The sequence below is a fragment of the Aspergillus campestris genome (assembly GCF_002847485.1).
Source record: "Aspergillus campestris IBT 28561 chromosome Unknown P168scaffold_18, whole genome shotgun sequence".
NCBI lineage: Eukaryota > Fungi > Ascomycota > Eurotiomycetes > Eurotiales > Aspergillaceae > Aspergillus > Aspergillus campestris.
Genome location: NW_020194353.1, coordinates 101320 through 115976, shown reverse-complemented (window position 1 = coordinate 115976; position 14657 = coordinate 101320). Strand labels below are relative to the sequence as shown.

Below are 14657 nucleotides of genomic sequence, written 5' to 3'. Positions count from 1 at the left end.
CTTCAGCCCTAGATCTGACTATTCTGCTTGAGTAAGGTACATCCGGATGATCAGGCAGTGTTTGTTCAACCGGTCGTTGGACTGCGTCACTTTCCCCGTTGTAATGCGGAGGAGGATGATAGGCGGGTGAGTCACCGCTCCCTTCCGCTGTCCATAGATATGTTTTATGGGGCCACCCGGGACTGAACTGGATATGTCGGTTAGCACGATGGTGATCTATGTATCTATTTCAACTTATGGAGACATTGAAGTGTGTATAATTGTAGATTGGTTGTCTAGCTAGTTCTAAATCTTGAATATGAACGAGCTAGGACCGCATCTGCAATATCAAATATGATAATTCTATATAGACAGCAACATTATACCAAGAATGATTAAGATGATTCTAACAATTAAACCTTGATCTCCGCCTCAGCTGCCTTGCGAAGCCGATTCATAACAGCTGCAGAAAGATCACCATCCCTGTCCGATATGCCCTCAACGTAGATTATATCAACCCCTAACTCATCCATAGCCCGCAGAGCGAAAAACAATCTGCGCGCAACGGACTCGATATCATCCCCCAGATGACAATCAAACATCTCCTTAGACGCAGCCGCGTCTTTGGTCTTGTCGTCGTCGACAGGCACCAAGAACCCCACCAGATCCAGCACCGGCGACGGCAAAGTCTTCAACGACTCCGTCATTTCCGGCTCGGACAGCAGCCCCAAGCCTCGTTTCCAGTGCTGCGTGCGCACAATGCCCACCTTGCGCACCCCCACAGCGCTATCTTCCATATCGTGGAGAATACGCTTCGAGATAGCGGGGCCATTGCTCCCGGGCTCGAAGAGGACGACGCGCGCCCGCGGCGAGTAGTGCCGGTATTTCATGCCGGGGGCGCGAGGCACCTCCTTGACCTCGGACGTGCCGTCGTCGTACGCAATCCCCACTTTCTCCCAGCCGGGACACGTGCGGAGCTCTTCGATGCCGATACCGCCGGGCCGGAGGATGACGGGGGGGTTGCAGGTGCCGTCGACGACGGTGCTCTCGACGCCGACGCCGCAGGGGCCGCCGTCGAGGATGAGCTCGATGCGGCCCTGCAGGTCGTGGTATACGTGTCCGGCGGTGGTCGGGGAGGGTTTGGTAGATGCATTGGCCGACGGGGCCGCCAGCGGCCGGTCCGTAACGTGGATCAATAAGCGGGCCAGCGGGGAGGCGGGCATGCGTACGCCGAAGGTGGTCAGCGTGGAGGTGACTTCTTTGGCGAGGAGGGAGCCGGAGGGGTTCGAGAGGAGGATTGTGAGAGGGCCGGGCCAGAAGCGTTCGATCAGAGGTTGGTAGATGGGGGGGATGGTGTTCCGCGGGGTCTTGGTCTCGCGCGTCGGGCTCACCAGGTCGGGGTTGAGGAGTCGGTCGAGCATTCCCAGCGAGTCGACGTGAACGATCAATGGGTTGTCGGATGGCCTCTGCTTCGCCTTGTAGATGCCTCGCACGGCCTCGCTCCGGGTTGCATCGGCGCCCAATCCGTAGACTGTCTCGGTGGGAAACGCGACGGGGATGTCGCTCGTTTGGAGGAGTCGGGCAGCTTCTTGGATGGCGGTGGCCTCTGGTGTTTGGTTGCTGCGTTCACTAGCCCACCATTCTGCAAGAGTTCGACTACCAGGGCCTTCCTCATTCAATCGCACGACTGGCGCGACGCGAGTCGTTAGGTAGCAAGACATTGCGACGGGGACGGTGGCGGCGGCAGAGGTAAAAGACCGGGACAAGCAGCGCGGAACACCGCCGACACTGCGAGCAAGGAGAGACAGCAACTTGTCGAAGACAAGAAGGAAGCAGCGTCAATCCAGGTGTATGTTTTTAGCAGGATTTGGCGCAAAGGGTGGATGAGTCGATCCGACGCGGGGTTGGGTAGAGAAGGGTTGATGCTATTGCTGGGTGTGGGGAGGACTCGCTTCTGCTAGGCATGCAATTTTCAAACACATTGATTGAGAAGTCACCCTTTGTTGTCCAAATTGTAGCCCGTGTAGAGTGTAAATTATTGCAGAAGCTGATCAAAAAGCCCGGACCGACATGGAATTGAGTGGGTGAAGGCGCAGAGAAAAGATATGGGAAAAAATGTGAATGACGTCGTGTGTATGACTCAGCCAGTATCTATTCAATTCCAACAATGATCTAAAGCATCACATGAATATACGGGTCAATTTGTGCAGATATTATATTTATATCATCTAATTAGTATTTTAGAATGGTATAGGCTATAGAAATATTGGTTGTGTGGGTATAGTATACTTGGGTGACTCCCCGCATCATGTACTACGCGGTGATATATCTTGCCAACATCATATAGCATAGTAGTGCCATCTGAACCAACAATTCCATCCAGTGTGGATAATTTAGTTTCCGATAGAAGATGACAGTGCAAACACTTTCCTGCTATCCAATAAAATAATATGATGTATGATGGAGTGGTTGGAAGAATGAGGACTGGACATTAGGGCTGAATGTCCGATCTATGTACACATCAAACACGAACAGAATCTATCCACAAGCTAGATACATTCACTTCTTCTTCCCACCCTTTCCTCCCTGCTTCCCACCACCGCCACCCTTCCCCTTTGCCTTGCTATCTCCACCGCCCCCGCCGGATGCAGTCATGATGCGCACCTTGCCCACAGGGACAGTGTTGATAATCTCCGTATCCTTCCACCCCTTAACCAGCTCCCCCTCTCTAGCCCGGATCTTCTCCGCATCAGCTCGACTGATCCCAGCATCTTCAGCATGCTCCTTCTTGACCTTCCCAACCGTCATCTCCGACACCCACCTCCCGACGCACTCCTTAACCGCCTTACCCTTCTTCACAGCCCCGGGCTGCAACTTCACCCGGTACTTGTACCGGCCCAGCGCAGCCCACGGCGCACAGACAGGGATAGCAGCGAGGATCTCGTCCTCGGGGTGAGGCGTTCCCACAAGCGCAGGGATCCACGAGAGATCCGCCCTCTCGGCAGCAGCAGTCTCCTCGTCGTAGTCGTCGCCGCCGCCCTCCTCGAAGAGAGCCTGTCGCTTTTGCTCCGCCTGGGCGGCGCGCTCGTGTTGCGCCTTGCGACGCTGCTTCTGCGCTTCGGCTTCCTTCTCTCGCTTGGCCTTTGCCTCGGCTGCCGCGGCGGCCTTTTCGGCCTTGGCTTTGTTGGCGCCGAGTAAGCGGAGGGCGAGTTCGCGCTCTTCGTCGTCTTGGTCTGCGTATTTGGCGGCGGCTTTCTTGGCCTTGGCTTTTCTGCCGCGGGTTGGGGCGGGGGGTTGTTTTGATGCTGCTGGGCTTGGGGCTCCCTTTTGGTTGGGATCAGAGTCGATGGGCTTGCCTTGTCGGAGCATGCGACGTTCCCGTGCGGAGAGCTCCCGTTTGTCTTGGGGTTGGGAGGTGACGCTCTCCGCATCGTCTGCGCCAGCCTTCTCATCCTCTTCCCCATCTTCATCTTCTGACTCGACCTTGGCTTCCTCTTCCACAGGTTTATCTGCAAGGTTGAGCTCGGAAACCCCACGCTGTAACGGGTTGCTGGCAGGGACGGTATCCGGGTCTTTTTCGTCGTCAGACTCCGAGTTCTGAGCCTGGGGCTCCTCGGATGGTTCAGAAGTCTCAGCTGTGTCGACTTGATCCGCATTCTTCTTCTCTTCTACTGTTTGATTCTCATCGGCTGTCCCAGGAACATCTTGCTCCGTGGGAACCTCTGTTGCCGCGGTGTCCTCAAACATCTGCACTTTATGATTGCGGAGACTCTCCTTGCTGATCTGGAACATAACAGCAAAGCCCAACACAAGCTGCGAAGGAGCCAAAAAGTTCTTCTCGCCCTTGGCCTCGAACTGACCGACAGGAAGCAGACCGCCGCCCGATGTGGCGGTTTTCGTGACCTGGTGCGCATAGACCCACCACGCGGGCATTATGGCCTTGGAGTCCCACGCGCTGGACGTAGCAACACAGAGGTTACCGGCCTGCGACAGGGTGCTGGGCGGAATGGGAACACCGGGTCCGGCTCTGTTTTTTACGATCATGGGTGTAACACCGGCCAGATCGGCGTTGACGAAGATATCGCCTTTTTGGAGGTGGCGGCGGTAGAGCATCTCGCTTTGCATGCCGTCGTGGCCACTGTATGGGTTAGAATGGCGGTGTTGTGATCAAAAGGAGATGACTTACCCCAGGACGAGATACCCTTCGGAGGAGATGAAGAAGAGAAACTTCTCGAACCAGAAGGGGTTCCGGGCTTGTCGAAGCACCTGCTTTTCCTGCTTCAGATTCCGCTTCAGGTCGTCTTTCACCTTCTTCTCGTGGCTTTTCAGCGCCTTCGACGATGACTGGGCGGTTCTCTGCTCTTTGACAGCCGCATTCCTCTTCTGATCGTAGTATTGGGTAGCGTTCGCCCACGGCGAGAGGCCAAGGTCGACGTCGATAGTCAAAGCGGAGGACGCTCTCTGCGCTGCCTGGACACTCTCTCCTTCGTCTTCCGATTCAGACTCGGACTCCGAAAACAGCTGCTCTGCTTCCTCCTGCTCGTCGCCCGCCTCCCCCAGCAGCAGGGTAATCGTGTTCTCGTAGAGCTTCAGCGGCAACTTGATGATCGCAGCGACGGGGTTCCCCCGTCCCTGCTCCATCTCAATCAAGCGAGCGATCTCAACCCAGTCCATGCCCTGCGCAATCAAGCCATTCACGGCGTCAATCGCCTCCTGAACGCGGTAAACATTGTCTTCGATCGCGCCGGCCTTGCGGACGTTAACATCCTGCTGATCCTTGAGGGCGCCGATCCGCTTCTCGTGCTCCTGCCTCACAGCATCCAGCTTCTTCTTCGCGGCCTCTTCGCGCTCCGTCAGCCGCGACTCCAGCTTCTGCGTCTCGATCGACGAGAAATACTCATCCACAGTGGCATTCAGCGACGGAAACTCCAACACCTTGACCCCCGGCCGCCCCTCAAACTGACGCGGCCGGAACGGATGGAAGTCCTCATAAAGCAGACCAGCCTTATCATCATCACCACCCACAACCTCCCCCCTCGCCGCAGCCTTCGCATCCTCCTTCGCAACAATAAACCCCGGATGACTCCCTTCCATCGAAAGCCTCCCCCACTCTCCCCGCGCCCCCTCCAACACACCCCTCACCGCACCCAGCAGACCCCCCTCATCCCGCAACACCTCCTCCAACGGCGTCGCCGGATCCACGCCCCTAACCGCAAAAGCATGATCCAGCAACAACGGCGGATACTCCGGAAACCCCTGCGACAGGGCCTTCCTCAACACATCCGCATTCCTCTTCTTCTTAGACTTCTTCGGCGCACCATCCTCCCTCTTAAACACCTCCACCGCCCTCTCCAACGTGCCCCTAATCCTCTCCTCCGTAATCTCCGGCACGCCCCCATAATTCTGCTTATTCGTCACCGTATAGCGCAGTCCCACGCGCATCTCCTCCTCGCCCACACCCGCCGGCACCTGCCGGAACAGCGTCAAAATGTTATACTCGGCGTCGGTGACGATCACGTTACCGCCCGCGAAAAACTCCAGAAACATGTGGTACATGCCGTCGCTGAAGGCGAAGTCGATGACGCGGTCGGTGCCGATCTGCGTGATGGAGGTGATGCGCCGGGATTTGAGGAATTTGCGCATGCGCGTTACGAACCCCGAGGGCGCGGTCGCTGTTGTGCGTGAGTATTGCGTGACATGGCAGCGGAAGCCGGAGTCGATGACGAGTTGTTTGCGGTGGTCGGGTTTGGCGAGTTTGAAGAGGAAGATTCGCTGGATAGAGACTTCGATTAGATTTCTTATTTGTCTTGTAGGGAGGGATGGCTGTATCTGTGTGCGCTCTGCCCTGTATATGTAGGCGATGCTGGGTAGGCACTCACCGAAGATAGATCATATATATTCGATACTCGCAGATTAACAAGCTCCGCAGAGAGCTCTTGCGAAATAACCTATATCGTGTCCATGCGCGTCAGCCAACCTCATTCAAGCCCAAGCTTTCTCTTTCTCCCCTCCCCCCGCAGCTCCTTCGGAGAAGCGGAAAGAAGCATGTAAAAATCAAACCCACCTTAACGTCCAAGGACGAAAATCTTTGCTTCATCCTGGGCAGTGACTACCGGTAGTGACTCTCAAGTATTTAGCAGAAACAATACCTCACTTCTCTAGGTGAGGGAAGAAAAGTGGACTGGTGAAGAAGTTTGAAGTTGAAGAGTCTGGAAATGGATCGGGTCTCTCTGGCTGGCCCACTGACGTATGCGGGGCATCTTTTCCCCTTTTGAGTCGCCGCTTGTATTGCTGCTTTCCATGGCTTTCTATTATTAGTTAATTCCTCTTACTTAGATATTATCTAGGTCTGGGTATGAAGTTGGCTTTATCTTAGATTAGTTTTTATTCTTATTGTTTCAATATATATGTTTTACTTTGTCTGTCTCAATTCTAGGTATTCATGTTAAGCCACGTTTCATATCCCGGTGTCTTTCGCAAGACTATAACAAGACGGAGTATCTTTATAATCCCAGACAGCAAAGAAACCAGAAAGGGAATAAACAATCCAATAAAAAAAAAAAAAATAGAGTAAATAACCTGCGCCAGGACCAGCCAGATTTAAACACAGGAAAGTTGAAAAATAAAACATAAGTAACAAGGGTGAACAAAACAAGGAAATTCACACCGATGCAAACACTTGTAAAAAAGAAAAAAGAAGAAGAAGAGATAAGACAGCTCTACATCTGCCGCAATCCCTCCGCCAGACGACGCTTCCCAAGCTCCCAAGCATTCATCAGACCCTGTTCCGACAGATCGATGCTCTTAAGGTTGGGCGCGTCGGGGGCCGGGGCGCGGCTCACGCGCGAGGCGATGAGGACGGGGTCCGTCTCGAGGATGATGCCGTCGTCGATAAGCTCGTCGATGGCCAGCGCGACGAGGTCGTAGTTCTCGATGATGGTGCGCTTGTCGGTTGCGCCCCTAGAGTGAAAAAGACACCGGCGTTAGCGTGCAGGTCCTACCACAGACAAGGAGAGGGGATCAATTGAATAAGAAGGGAGGAAAATACTTGAAAAGAATCCCCAGAGCATCCCGCAGCGACAGCACAACATTATACAGCAAGACCTCATTCTCGTCGGCGCTGCCCACCACATACAGCATAACGTCGCTCTCCATCTTGAAGACCACGATCCGGTTATCGTACAGGATCACATCGCTGGTCTGCTTGTTCGTCTTGTCTAGCAGACCCTGCTCGAAGGCGCGCTGCTCCTTCAGGGTCGGATAGGGGTTGGCGCCGGGGTAGTCGGTGGAGTTGGGAGCGGTCCCGGCCGGGGGGTGAGGCGGCGAGTAGTACTTGGCGAAGATGCGAGAGCCGTCGTCGGCCGACATCAGGAGGACGGCATTGACGGAGAAGAGGGAGAGGGAGCCGGGCATGGTGGGCGGTATTTTGAGTCTGTTTAATTGACGGAGTGGTGATGTGTCAATAGTTGGATTGAAGCGTCTTGTTGGTGTTATTTCCGGCAAGCTGGCCGCAATTCGGGGCGCACTAACGTTGTTCCGGGTATACATGCTCTGGTCTAGAAAGGGATCCATTCCACTAGAATAGACATTGATCGTCAGGAATTGGTATTTCCTTGAGTGATGGAGAAAAGTAAGAGAGGATCTTGACATTCAATACTATATAAAATACAGGGACCGTTTACAGCAATCATCACTCTATCAACGGAATATATAAACCATCGCGTATGTATGTTCATCATAAAAGGACAGGCAGGCAGGCATCAACAGATGAAACAATACCAAAGTAACCCGTCCCACAAAAAGGCATTCCACAGTACATCTCGGAATCCATCCAGCATCAGATTCATAACCACATCTCAACTCAAGAGACTCATGACAAACAAGGATGACAGGGTATTAAACGTGACAACAGCCGGACCGTCCACTACCAGACGCCCAGCCAGGCATGCATAGCAGCCGGGAAGCACTTTACACTGTAGTGGAATCGACCAACCGCGATAAAAAATTGGGAAATAAGAAAAAAAAAAGAAAACAAACGTTTCAAATCATTCAGACGGCACGACTCGAGCGAACTCAAGCCTGCTGCTGCGCCGATTCGCTGGAACCGGGGCGGGCGAACCAACCCGGCATCCAGCTTCCGCGGTTGGCCTTCTTCCGCGCCGCATCATCCTCATCCGCGGCCTTGGCTTCGCTGACCAGTCGCAGCGGGCGCAGTTTGTTCTGCGTCATGACCGCACCGGGGTAGTTGTTCATTCCGATACTGGAGCGAGGAGAGTTTGAGGTCGCGCCGGTGGAGGCCGTATCGCCCGGGGGGTCGCTGGTGACGCTGTCGGAGCTGCTGAGACGGCCGCGGTCCGGCTGGCTGGACATGGACGGGGCACGGCTGGCACTCATGCCCGACGACATGTAGCTGGTGGCAGACATGACACTCTGGCGGGACCCTGGACCCATCAGGGTCGGGCTCATGGGGCCTCCAGAGGCGCGGCCGCGATACATCTGGGTGACCAGGGCGGCCGCACCCGGATCGGTTTGCTCCGACCTGGCGCGACGGTGGCTGGTCCGGACAGACTGACCACGGTTCAAGGGAATGCTCGGTGCCGTCTCCGGGTTCTCGAAGGCCGACGGGGGCACACTAGTCGGCGGAGGCATGAAGCTCGACGGGCGCGATCGCGGGGCCCGAGTGGGAGGGGGGCCGGCCACCACGGTCCGGGCCCGCTGGAGGAAGCTCTGCTGCGCGGCGTCGTCCTTTTCAACGGGCGTCGGGGGCAGGTCCTTGTTCTGGGTCGTCTTGGCGCTGTTCTGGGCGGCGTTTTCGTTCTTGTCCAGGACGGACTCGAACCCGTCGTGCTGCAGGACGCGGCTGATGATGCGCTCGATGTAGAGGGTCAGGGCCTTGTTCTGATCCTTCAGCGTCCGGATTTCGGACTCCAGCTTGCGGGAGTCGTCCGCCTCGGATCGGGCGTCGGCTGACTCCAGCTCGTCCGCCAAGGAGCCCAGGCCACTACCCGACTCCTTGGTCGTGGAGGGCTCGGTGTGGGCGTCGCGCATGAAGTCACCCTTGGCAAAGTCACCATTCAATGTTCTTTCACTCAGGAGGAGCTGGTAACTTTCATTGTCTTCCATCAGGCGGGCATTGGCCATGCGAGCCTCCAGCAGGTCCTTCTCCAGTTCCCGCTGGCGGCCACCGCCCTTGTTCTCCATCTCGACGAGCTTGATCTGCGACTCGGCGAGTTCGAGGCGCAGGGACTCGATCAACTTATCTTTCTGCAACAGCAGCTTGGAGTTGTTGCGAGAGGGGCTGCGCTCGAGGTGCGACGACGGGGCAAATTGACCGTCCACATCGGGGGAGGCCCGATTACGGAAACTGGCTAAGAGGGGGGTTAGCAAAGATTCACACCAACCACACACAATTCAAAGACACTTACAAGAACGAGTGACATTCTTGTCGCCATCACCATTCGCTCCCTTCTGGGCCAGCGACTCCTTCAGCCGCTGGATGGTGGCGTGCATTTCCTCCTCGCGACTACCGTACTGCTCCTTCTCCTGCAGCAAGGCATTCCGCTCCATCTCCTGTGCCTGTTCGAGGTCGCGGATCTGGCGGACATGATCGCGGATCTCGTTGTTGAGGGACTCGATCTTGCTATCCCGCTCATGGCTCTGGTCTTCCAGCTTGCCCTGCTCGCTGATGGCCTCGTCAAGGCGCATCTGCAGGACACCTAGTTGCTTCCCATATTGCTCGGAGGCGGTCTCGGCCTTGCGAAGTTGTTCCTTCAGGTCGCTGATGAGGGCGGCGTTCTGCGCCCGGGCCTCTTCTTCGGTGGGGTCGGGGCTCATTTTGGGGACGTTGGACATGCTGAGGTTGGAGCGACCGGGCTTGCGGGCGGCCGCTCGCGCCGACACGGGCGTGGAGCCCCGGTAGGACGGAGAGCGCTGCAGGCCGTTGGGAGCGGTGCTGGAGGCGCGCGAATGGGTGCGCGCGGGGGATCCATTGGGAGGACTGGTTTCCGCTGCGGTGGAAGAGCTGCGGGAACTGCCCGGAGTACCGGGTTTGCGAGGTGTCGCCGACATGATCACCAACAAAGAGGTGACGACGAAGAGCGAGCGCGAATGAGTTCTGGATCAAGAGAAGAAGAAAGGAGAAAGGAAAGGAGAGAGACGTTGACGTAGTGGTGGACAGAAGCCAGATATCGATGAAACGGCCGGGAAATTAAATCGATGAATTTAAGGAGCGGGGGGTATATAGTCAGTTAACGTCGTAGTAGCGGTCAAACCACCGTAGTGGACACCACCACTAGATCTTGCCTAGTAACGTTCCGTGGTGGGGAGGAGGTTAAGTTAGAATGGATGGCTGGATTGACTAGCCACCATTCTACGAGAGGATGAGGTGAGGATGAGAAGGAGGGGAGAAGAGAAGTGCAGAGCAAGGATGGGCAGTTGCGGACAAGATGAAAGAAAAGGGAAATGGAAGAAGAAGTGTCGACAGATGTATCAAGATAAGTTAGGGGATCATCGGTTGACCAGCATGAGGGATAATCCCAATTCGGGCCATCCAGACAACCAACAAGAGTGGAAGTCGGGCACTGGGTGGTATTGTGACGGTAATTACCAGTATTGAGCTGAGTATTCGATAGAAATTGTTGTTTCCGTACGGTTTACTCTGGTTGTCTAGGGAATCTGTCTGTCTGTCTTGTCCGTATTAAGACCAGCATATCCGCCGTCTGCAGGTGTTTTATTGCAGCATAATCTCCGGTCTGCAGTATTTAAGATATAGGTATATATACTATATACAATTTAAGGAGAGCGAGTCGTATAGTAAGTTTAGGAGGATGCAACACGAGTACTATCTATCCTATGAGTTCCTCGACTTGAGTTGGAGATACGAGTCACGAGTCATGGAGAATAGGAAAGAAAATAAAGTAAAATAACATAAAATTAGACCGAGATAAAGATAGCATCATCCTCACTTCCCGAGTCCTTGCGCTATACAGCGGAAGGCTCCCCAGCAGGCTCCCCAGCGGTGCGCCTGAGACAGAACTTTAATAAATGGAAGAAGATAAAATAATCTCGAATGAAATAAAATAAATAAAGGAACGCCTAATCAGAACATCCGGACGATAACAACACAGCAACAACACTGCAACAGTCTTTGCGTCAGACGAGGGGCCAGAAAGGGCGGCCACTGCGCCACGACTCCCATCGTGGACAAACATCCTGCCATGCTCCCACCACATGCTGGCCTCAGGGGAGATGAAGAGTACCGTAATTACATGAATTACATCAGTAATACCTGCCCAGTAATAATGCTTATATAATGAGATTAATGCAACGCGACATAAAAAGCTGACTCACCAATACCGAAATAGAACATTGCTGACTCATCCAGTCCGGAACGGAGCAAGTGGGGGTCCGAGACTCGTCAAACCCACAAAAATCAAATCTCTACGAAGTCATTTTTGTCCCGCCGCATCTTCACTCCCCATCCACATCCTCTACCCCCCAGCCTTACTTCAAGTTTCCGGCCGGAGCGCAATATCAGCAACGATGGCCCCCAAGAGCAAGAAGTCCGGTGATACCATCAACTCGCGCCTGGCGCTTGTGATGAAGTCCGGCAAGGGTATGTTTAATATGAACCTGAAGCTTCGAAGACAGGACGGGAGATGCTAATTGGATTTTGATTATAGTCACCCTTGGCTACAAGTCGACTATCAAGACCCTGCGTGTATGTTGACCATTTGTGTGTGGAATATGGGAACCCGGAAGACGCAAAGCCCATATACAACAACACGGAACAAACCACTGACGAATCTTCAATTGTACAGTCCGGCAAGGCTAAGCTGGTCATCATCGCGGCCAACACTCCCCCTCTCCGCAAGAGTGAGCTTGAGTACTACGCCATGCTCGCCAAGGCTCCCGTGCACCACTTCGCTGGCAACAACGTACGTTCATCTTGATATAAAATCCTCAAGTCGAGGATGGAGGAAGGTTGCTAACAGGCACAGATCGAGCTGGGCACTGCCTGCGGTAAGCTCTTCCGCACCAGCACCATGACCGTGCTGGATGCTGGTGACTCCGACATCTTGACCAGCCAGTAAGGGTGACGCTGGATGGGTTCATGTTGTGGAAGTCAATCTTACGGGACTGGTAGAAATGACATGAATGGTCACTTGAACTATCTTTTATCAGTAGAGAGTAATGCTGTAGTTGTAGTTGTACTTGTAGGTGGACATGCTCTGTCAGGTAGACTACAGATATGGTGTGGGTAGATAGTACTCCGTAAATAGATACTGACCTCAAAACATGACCATAACCACACCATCAATAAACCTGTCAGTTATCATTATAAATCAAACAGAATCTCTCCGTATAAGTATCCGATGTCCGTCTCATCGATGACATGGGAATCATGACTGGAGAGAAATGACAAATGCGGTAAGACAGGGCAGCCCCTGATTGGCCGACACCCTAGGGCTTAGGGTTTTGCCACTCGTTAGTGGGCGCTGCTTGGAAATCAACGGAGGAAACCCAGTCCTTCCCTTTCCCCCCTTGGGTTCTTTTGAGTCTTCGACACCACCACCTTTTTCGACAACTAACCGTCAGGTCATCCCCATCCGTCAAAATGGCTCGTCGTCCCGCGAGATGTTACCGCTACTGCAAGAACAAGGTGCGTTATTGACGGTTTTCTGGACTGTTGCGTTTGATCTTCATTTTTCTGTTTTATTGGGATCCGTTGTGGATTTGTGAGGGCGGAATCTCGCTTATGCGATCATGATCATGAGAGAGACATCATGGGGGATATTTCGCATACGATGTGGCCATGATCTCGTGTATCTATGAATTGTTGCATCTCTTCATTTGGCCGATCGTTTCTATTATTTTCCTTTTTTTTTTTTCTTCTTCTTTTTTTCATGCGTTTTCTATCGCTCCAGGTCATGATGGCAACTAACCACCCTCCAGCCGTACCCTAAGTCGCGGTTCAACCGTGGTGTGCCCGACCCCAAGATTCGCATCTTCGATCTGGGTCGTAAGAAGGCCAACGTGGACGACTTCCCCCTGTGCGTCCACATGGTCTCCAACGAGTACGAACAGCTGTCTTCCGAGGCTCTGGAAGCCGCCCGTATCTGCGCCAACAAGTATGCCACCTCAACCACCGACAGAAACAGGAAAACGAAAAAGCAGAAGGATTAACAATATTTAGGTACCTCGTCAAGATCGCCGGTAAGGAAGGTTTCCACCTCCGTGTGCGTGTGCACCCCTTCCACGTTGTCCGTATCAACAAAATGCTTTCGTGTGCCGGTGCGGATCGTCTCCAAACCGGTATGCGTGGCGCCTTCGGCAAGCCCAACGGTCTCGTCGCCCGTGTGAACATCGGCCAGATCCTCGTCTCCGTCCGCACCCGTGACGCCAACCGCGCCGCTGCCATCGAGGCCTTCCGCCGCGCCACCTACAAGTTCCCCGGTCGCCAGAAGATCATCGTCTCCAAGAACTGGGGCTTCACCCCCTTCCGCCGCGAGGAGTACGTCGAGCTGCGCCAGGGTGGCAAGCTCCGCTCGGACGGTGCCTACGCCCAGTTCCTGCGTGGCCACGGTCCCGTCGAGGAGAACATGAAGCGCTTCCCTGATGCGTATGCCGCTTAAATGGCGGTGTGGGGAAATGGGAAATGTCATGATTAGCGTTAGGACAAGATATCAACTCGTGGACCAAAAAAAAAGAGGCCTTTATTGATTTTCTTTTAATGTGGTATTATACCTTGACCGTTTCTCTAAACGGATGGAGTACAGATCGTAGTGGTAGATATCCATCTCTGCCCGCAACCCTATAATTTAACAACAACCCCATACTGAACTGATACCATCGAAGTCAATCGTCATACAACCAATCTACCTATCTAGATAGGGATCTTGATCAAATACCCCACACTAGATCTTGGATAGCAGAGCTAGATACCTATCAAGGACAATACATGATGTAGTGGAACTCCTACCAAAAACCATCTCAGCTCCCTCCAACGACAACCAACCTACTTCCCCACCAACGAGGATTAAGTCACCTTGATATAAACTGAGCGTAGAGCAAGAACATGAGTGAAGCAGCCCTCACCATGATATTCAGCTCGTGTGTTTGTCTATGACTGTTTTCTACTGGTCACTCTTGCCAAACACTATCTAAATATGAATGATGAATGACTGCTATCACCGCATGGTGAACTACTTAGTATAGCTCAAGCTACAGCAGGCACGATATGAATATGATATGGCTGTAGTTCAGTGATATCAGTCCTTTCAGAGGAAGACCAAGCTGGTACTCACTAGTTGATATTTTTATATCATTATCCAGAGATCAGTAGAGTGATTTTATAGACTCTTATCAACTAGCTATGCAGTCTGCAAATGGTTAACGAACTCAATAGAGTAAATACTGTACAATAGATCAAGCCCGATATTGTTGCGTCTCTCAGCCTTGTCAGTCCTAGTCTAGACTCCTCTCTTCCTTCGACAACTCCTTCATACTCATGACTCTAGTTGCATCTTACCAAAAGACACCCTTTCAAGGCATGATATAAATAAGCAGGTCACTCAAGACCACCACGCAGTGATAATCCCATCATTCATTCTGCCAATTTTAGTCCCATCGGTCATAGAGGAGTCTTGTTTCAAGAGTAAAATCTGTTGGATGAATAT

At 53.3% G+C, this 14657-nt stretch overlaps 5 protein-coding genes across 5 annotated transcripts; 2 read left to right on the top strand and 3 right to left on the bottom strand.

The window, feature by feature from the left end:
- Positions 1 to 254: 254 nt before the first annotated feature.
- Positions 255 to 6185, bottom strand: P168DRAFT_313765 (putative DUF814 domain protein). Its single transcript, XM_024839701.1, has 5 exons — positions 6044 to 6185; positions 5859 to 5927; positions 4166 to 5751; positions 2543 to 4117; positions 255 to 1767 (listed from the first exon to the last, which is right to left on the bottom strand). Exons 1-5 carry the CDS (start codon positions 6074 to 6076, stop codon positions 393 to 395), a joined length of 4638 nt encoding a protein of 1545 aa, XP_024688479.1. The 5' UTR covers positions 6077 to 6185; the 3' UTR covers positions 255 to 392.
- Positions 6186 to 6476: 291 nt separating this feature from the next.
- On the bottom strand, positions 6477 to 7435 carry P168DRAFT_277012 (coatomer subunit zeta). Its single transcript, XM_024835595.1, has 2 exons — positions 7028 to 7435; positions 6477 to 6939 (listed from the first exon to the last, which is right to left on the bottom strand). The coding sequence occupies exons 1-2, from the start codon at positions 7390 to 7392 to the stop codon at positions 6699 to 6701; spliced, it is 606 nt and encodes a 201-aa protein (XP_024688478.1). The 5' UTR covers positions 7393 to 7435; the 3' UTR covers positions 6477 to 6698.
- Positions 7436 to 7992: 557 nt separating this feature from the next.
- On the bottom strand, positions 7993 to 10145 carry P168DRAFT_83886 (uncharacterized protein). The gene is made up of 3 exons (XM_024842167.1): positions 9405 to 10145; positions 9091 to 9347; positions 7993 to 9036 (listed from the first exon to the last, which is right to left on the bottom strand). The coding sequence occupies exons 1-3, from the start codon at positions 10045 to 10047 to the stop codon at positions 8053 to 8055; spliced, it is 1884 nt and encodes a 627-aa protein (XP_024688477.1). The 5' UTR covers positions 10048 to 10145; the 3' UTR covers positions 7993 to 8052.
- A 1295-nt stretch (positions 10146 to 11440) lies between these two features.
- On the top strand, positions 11441 to 12148 carry P168DRAFT_293898 (60S ribosomal protein eL30). The gene is made up of 4 exons (XM_024837909.1): positions 11441 to 11593; positions 11661 to 11698; positions 11799 to 11915; positions 11979 to 12148. Exons 1-4 carry the CDS (start codon positions 11521 to 11523, stop codon positions 12069 to 12071), a joined length of 321 nt encoding a protein of 106 aa, XP_024688476.1. The 5' UTR covers positions 11441 to 11520; the 3' UTR covers positions 12072 to 12148.
- Positions 12149 to 12571: 423 nt separating this feature from the next.
- Positions 12572 to 13710, top strand: P168DRAFT_277006 (60S ribosomal protein uL16). Its single transcript, XM_024835594.1, has 3 exons — positions 12572 to 12640; positions 12934 to 13109; positions 13175 to 13710. Exons 1-3 carry the CDS (start codon positions 12596 to 12598, stop codon positions 13611 to 13613), a joined length of 660 nt encoding a protein of 219 aa, XP_024688475.1. The 5' UTR covers positions 12572 to 12595; the 3' UTR covers positions 13614 to 13710.
- Positions 13711 to 14657: the final 947 nt, after the last annotated feature.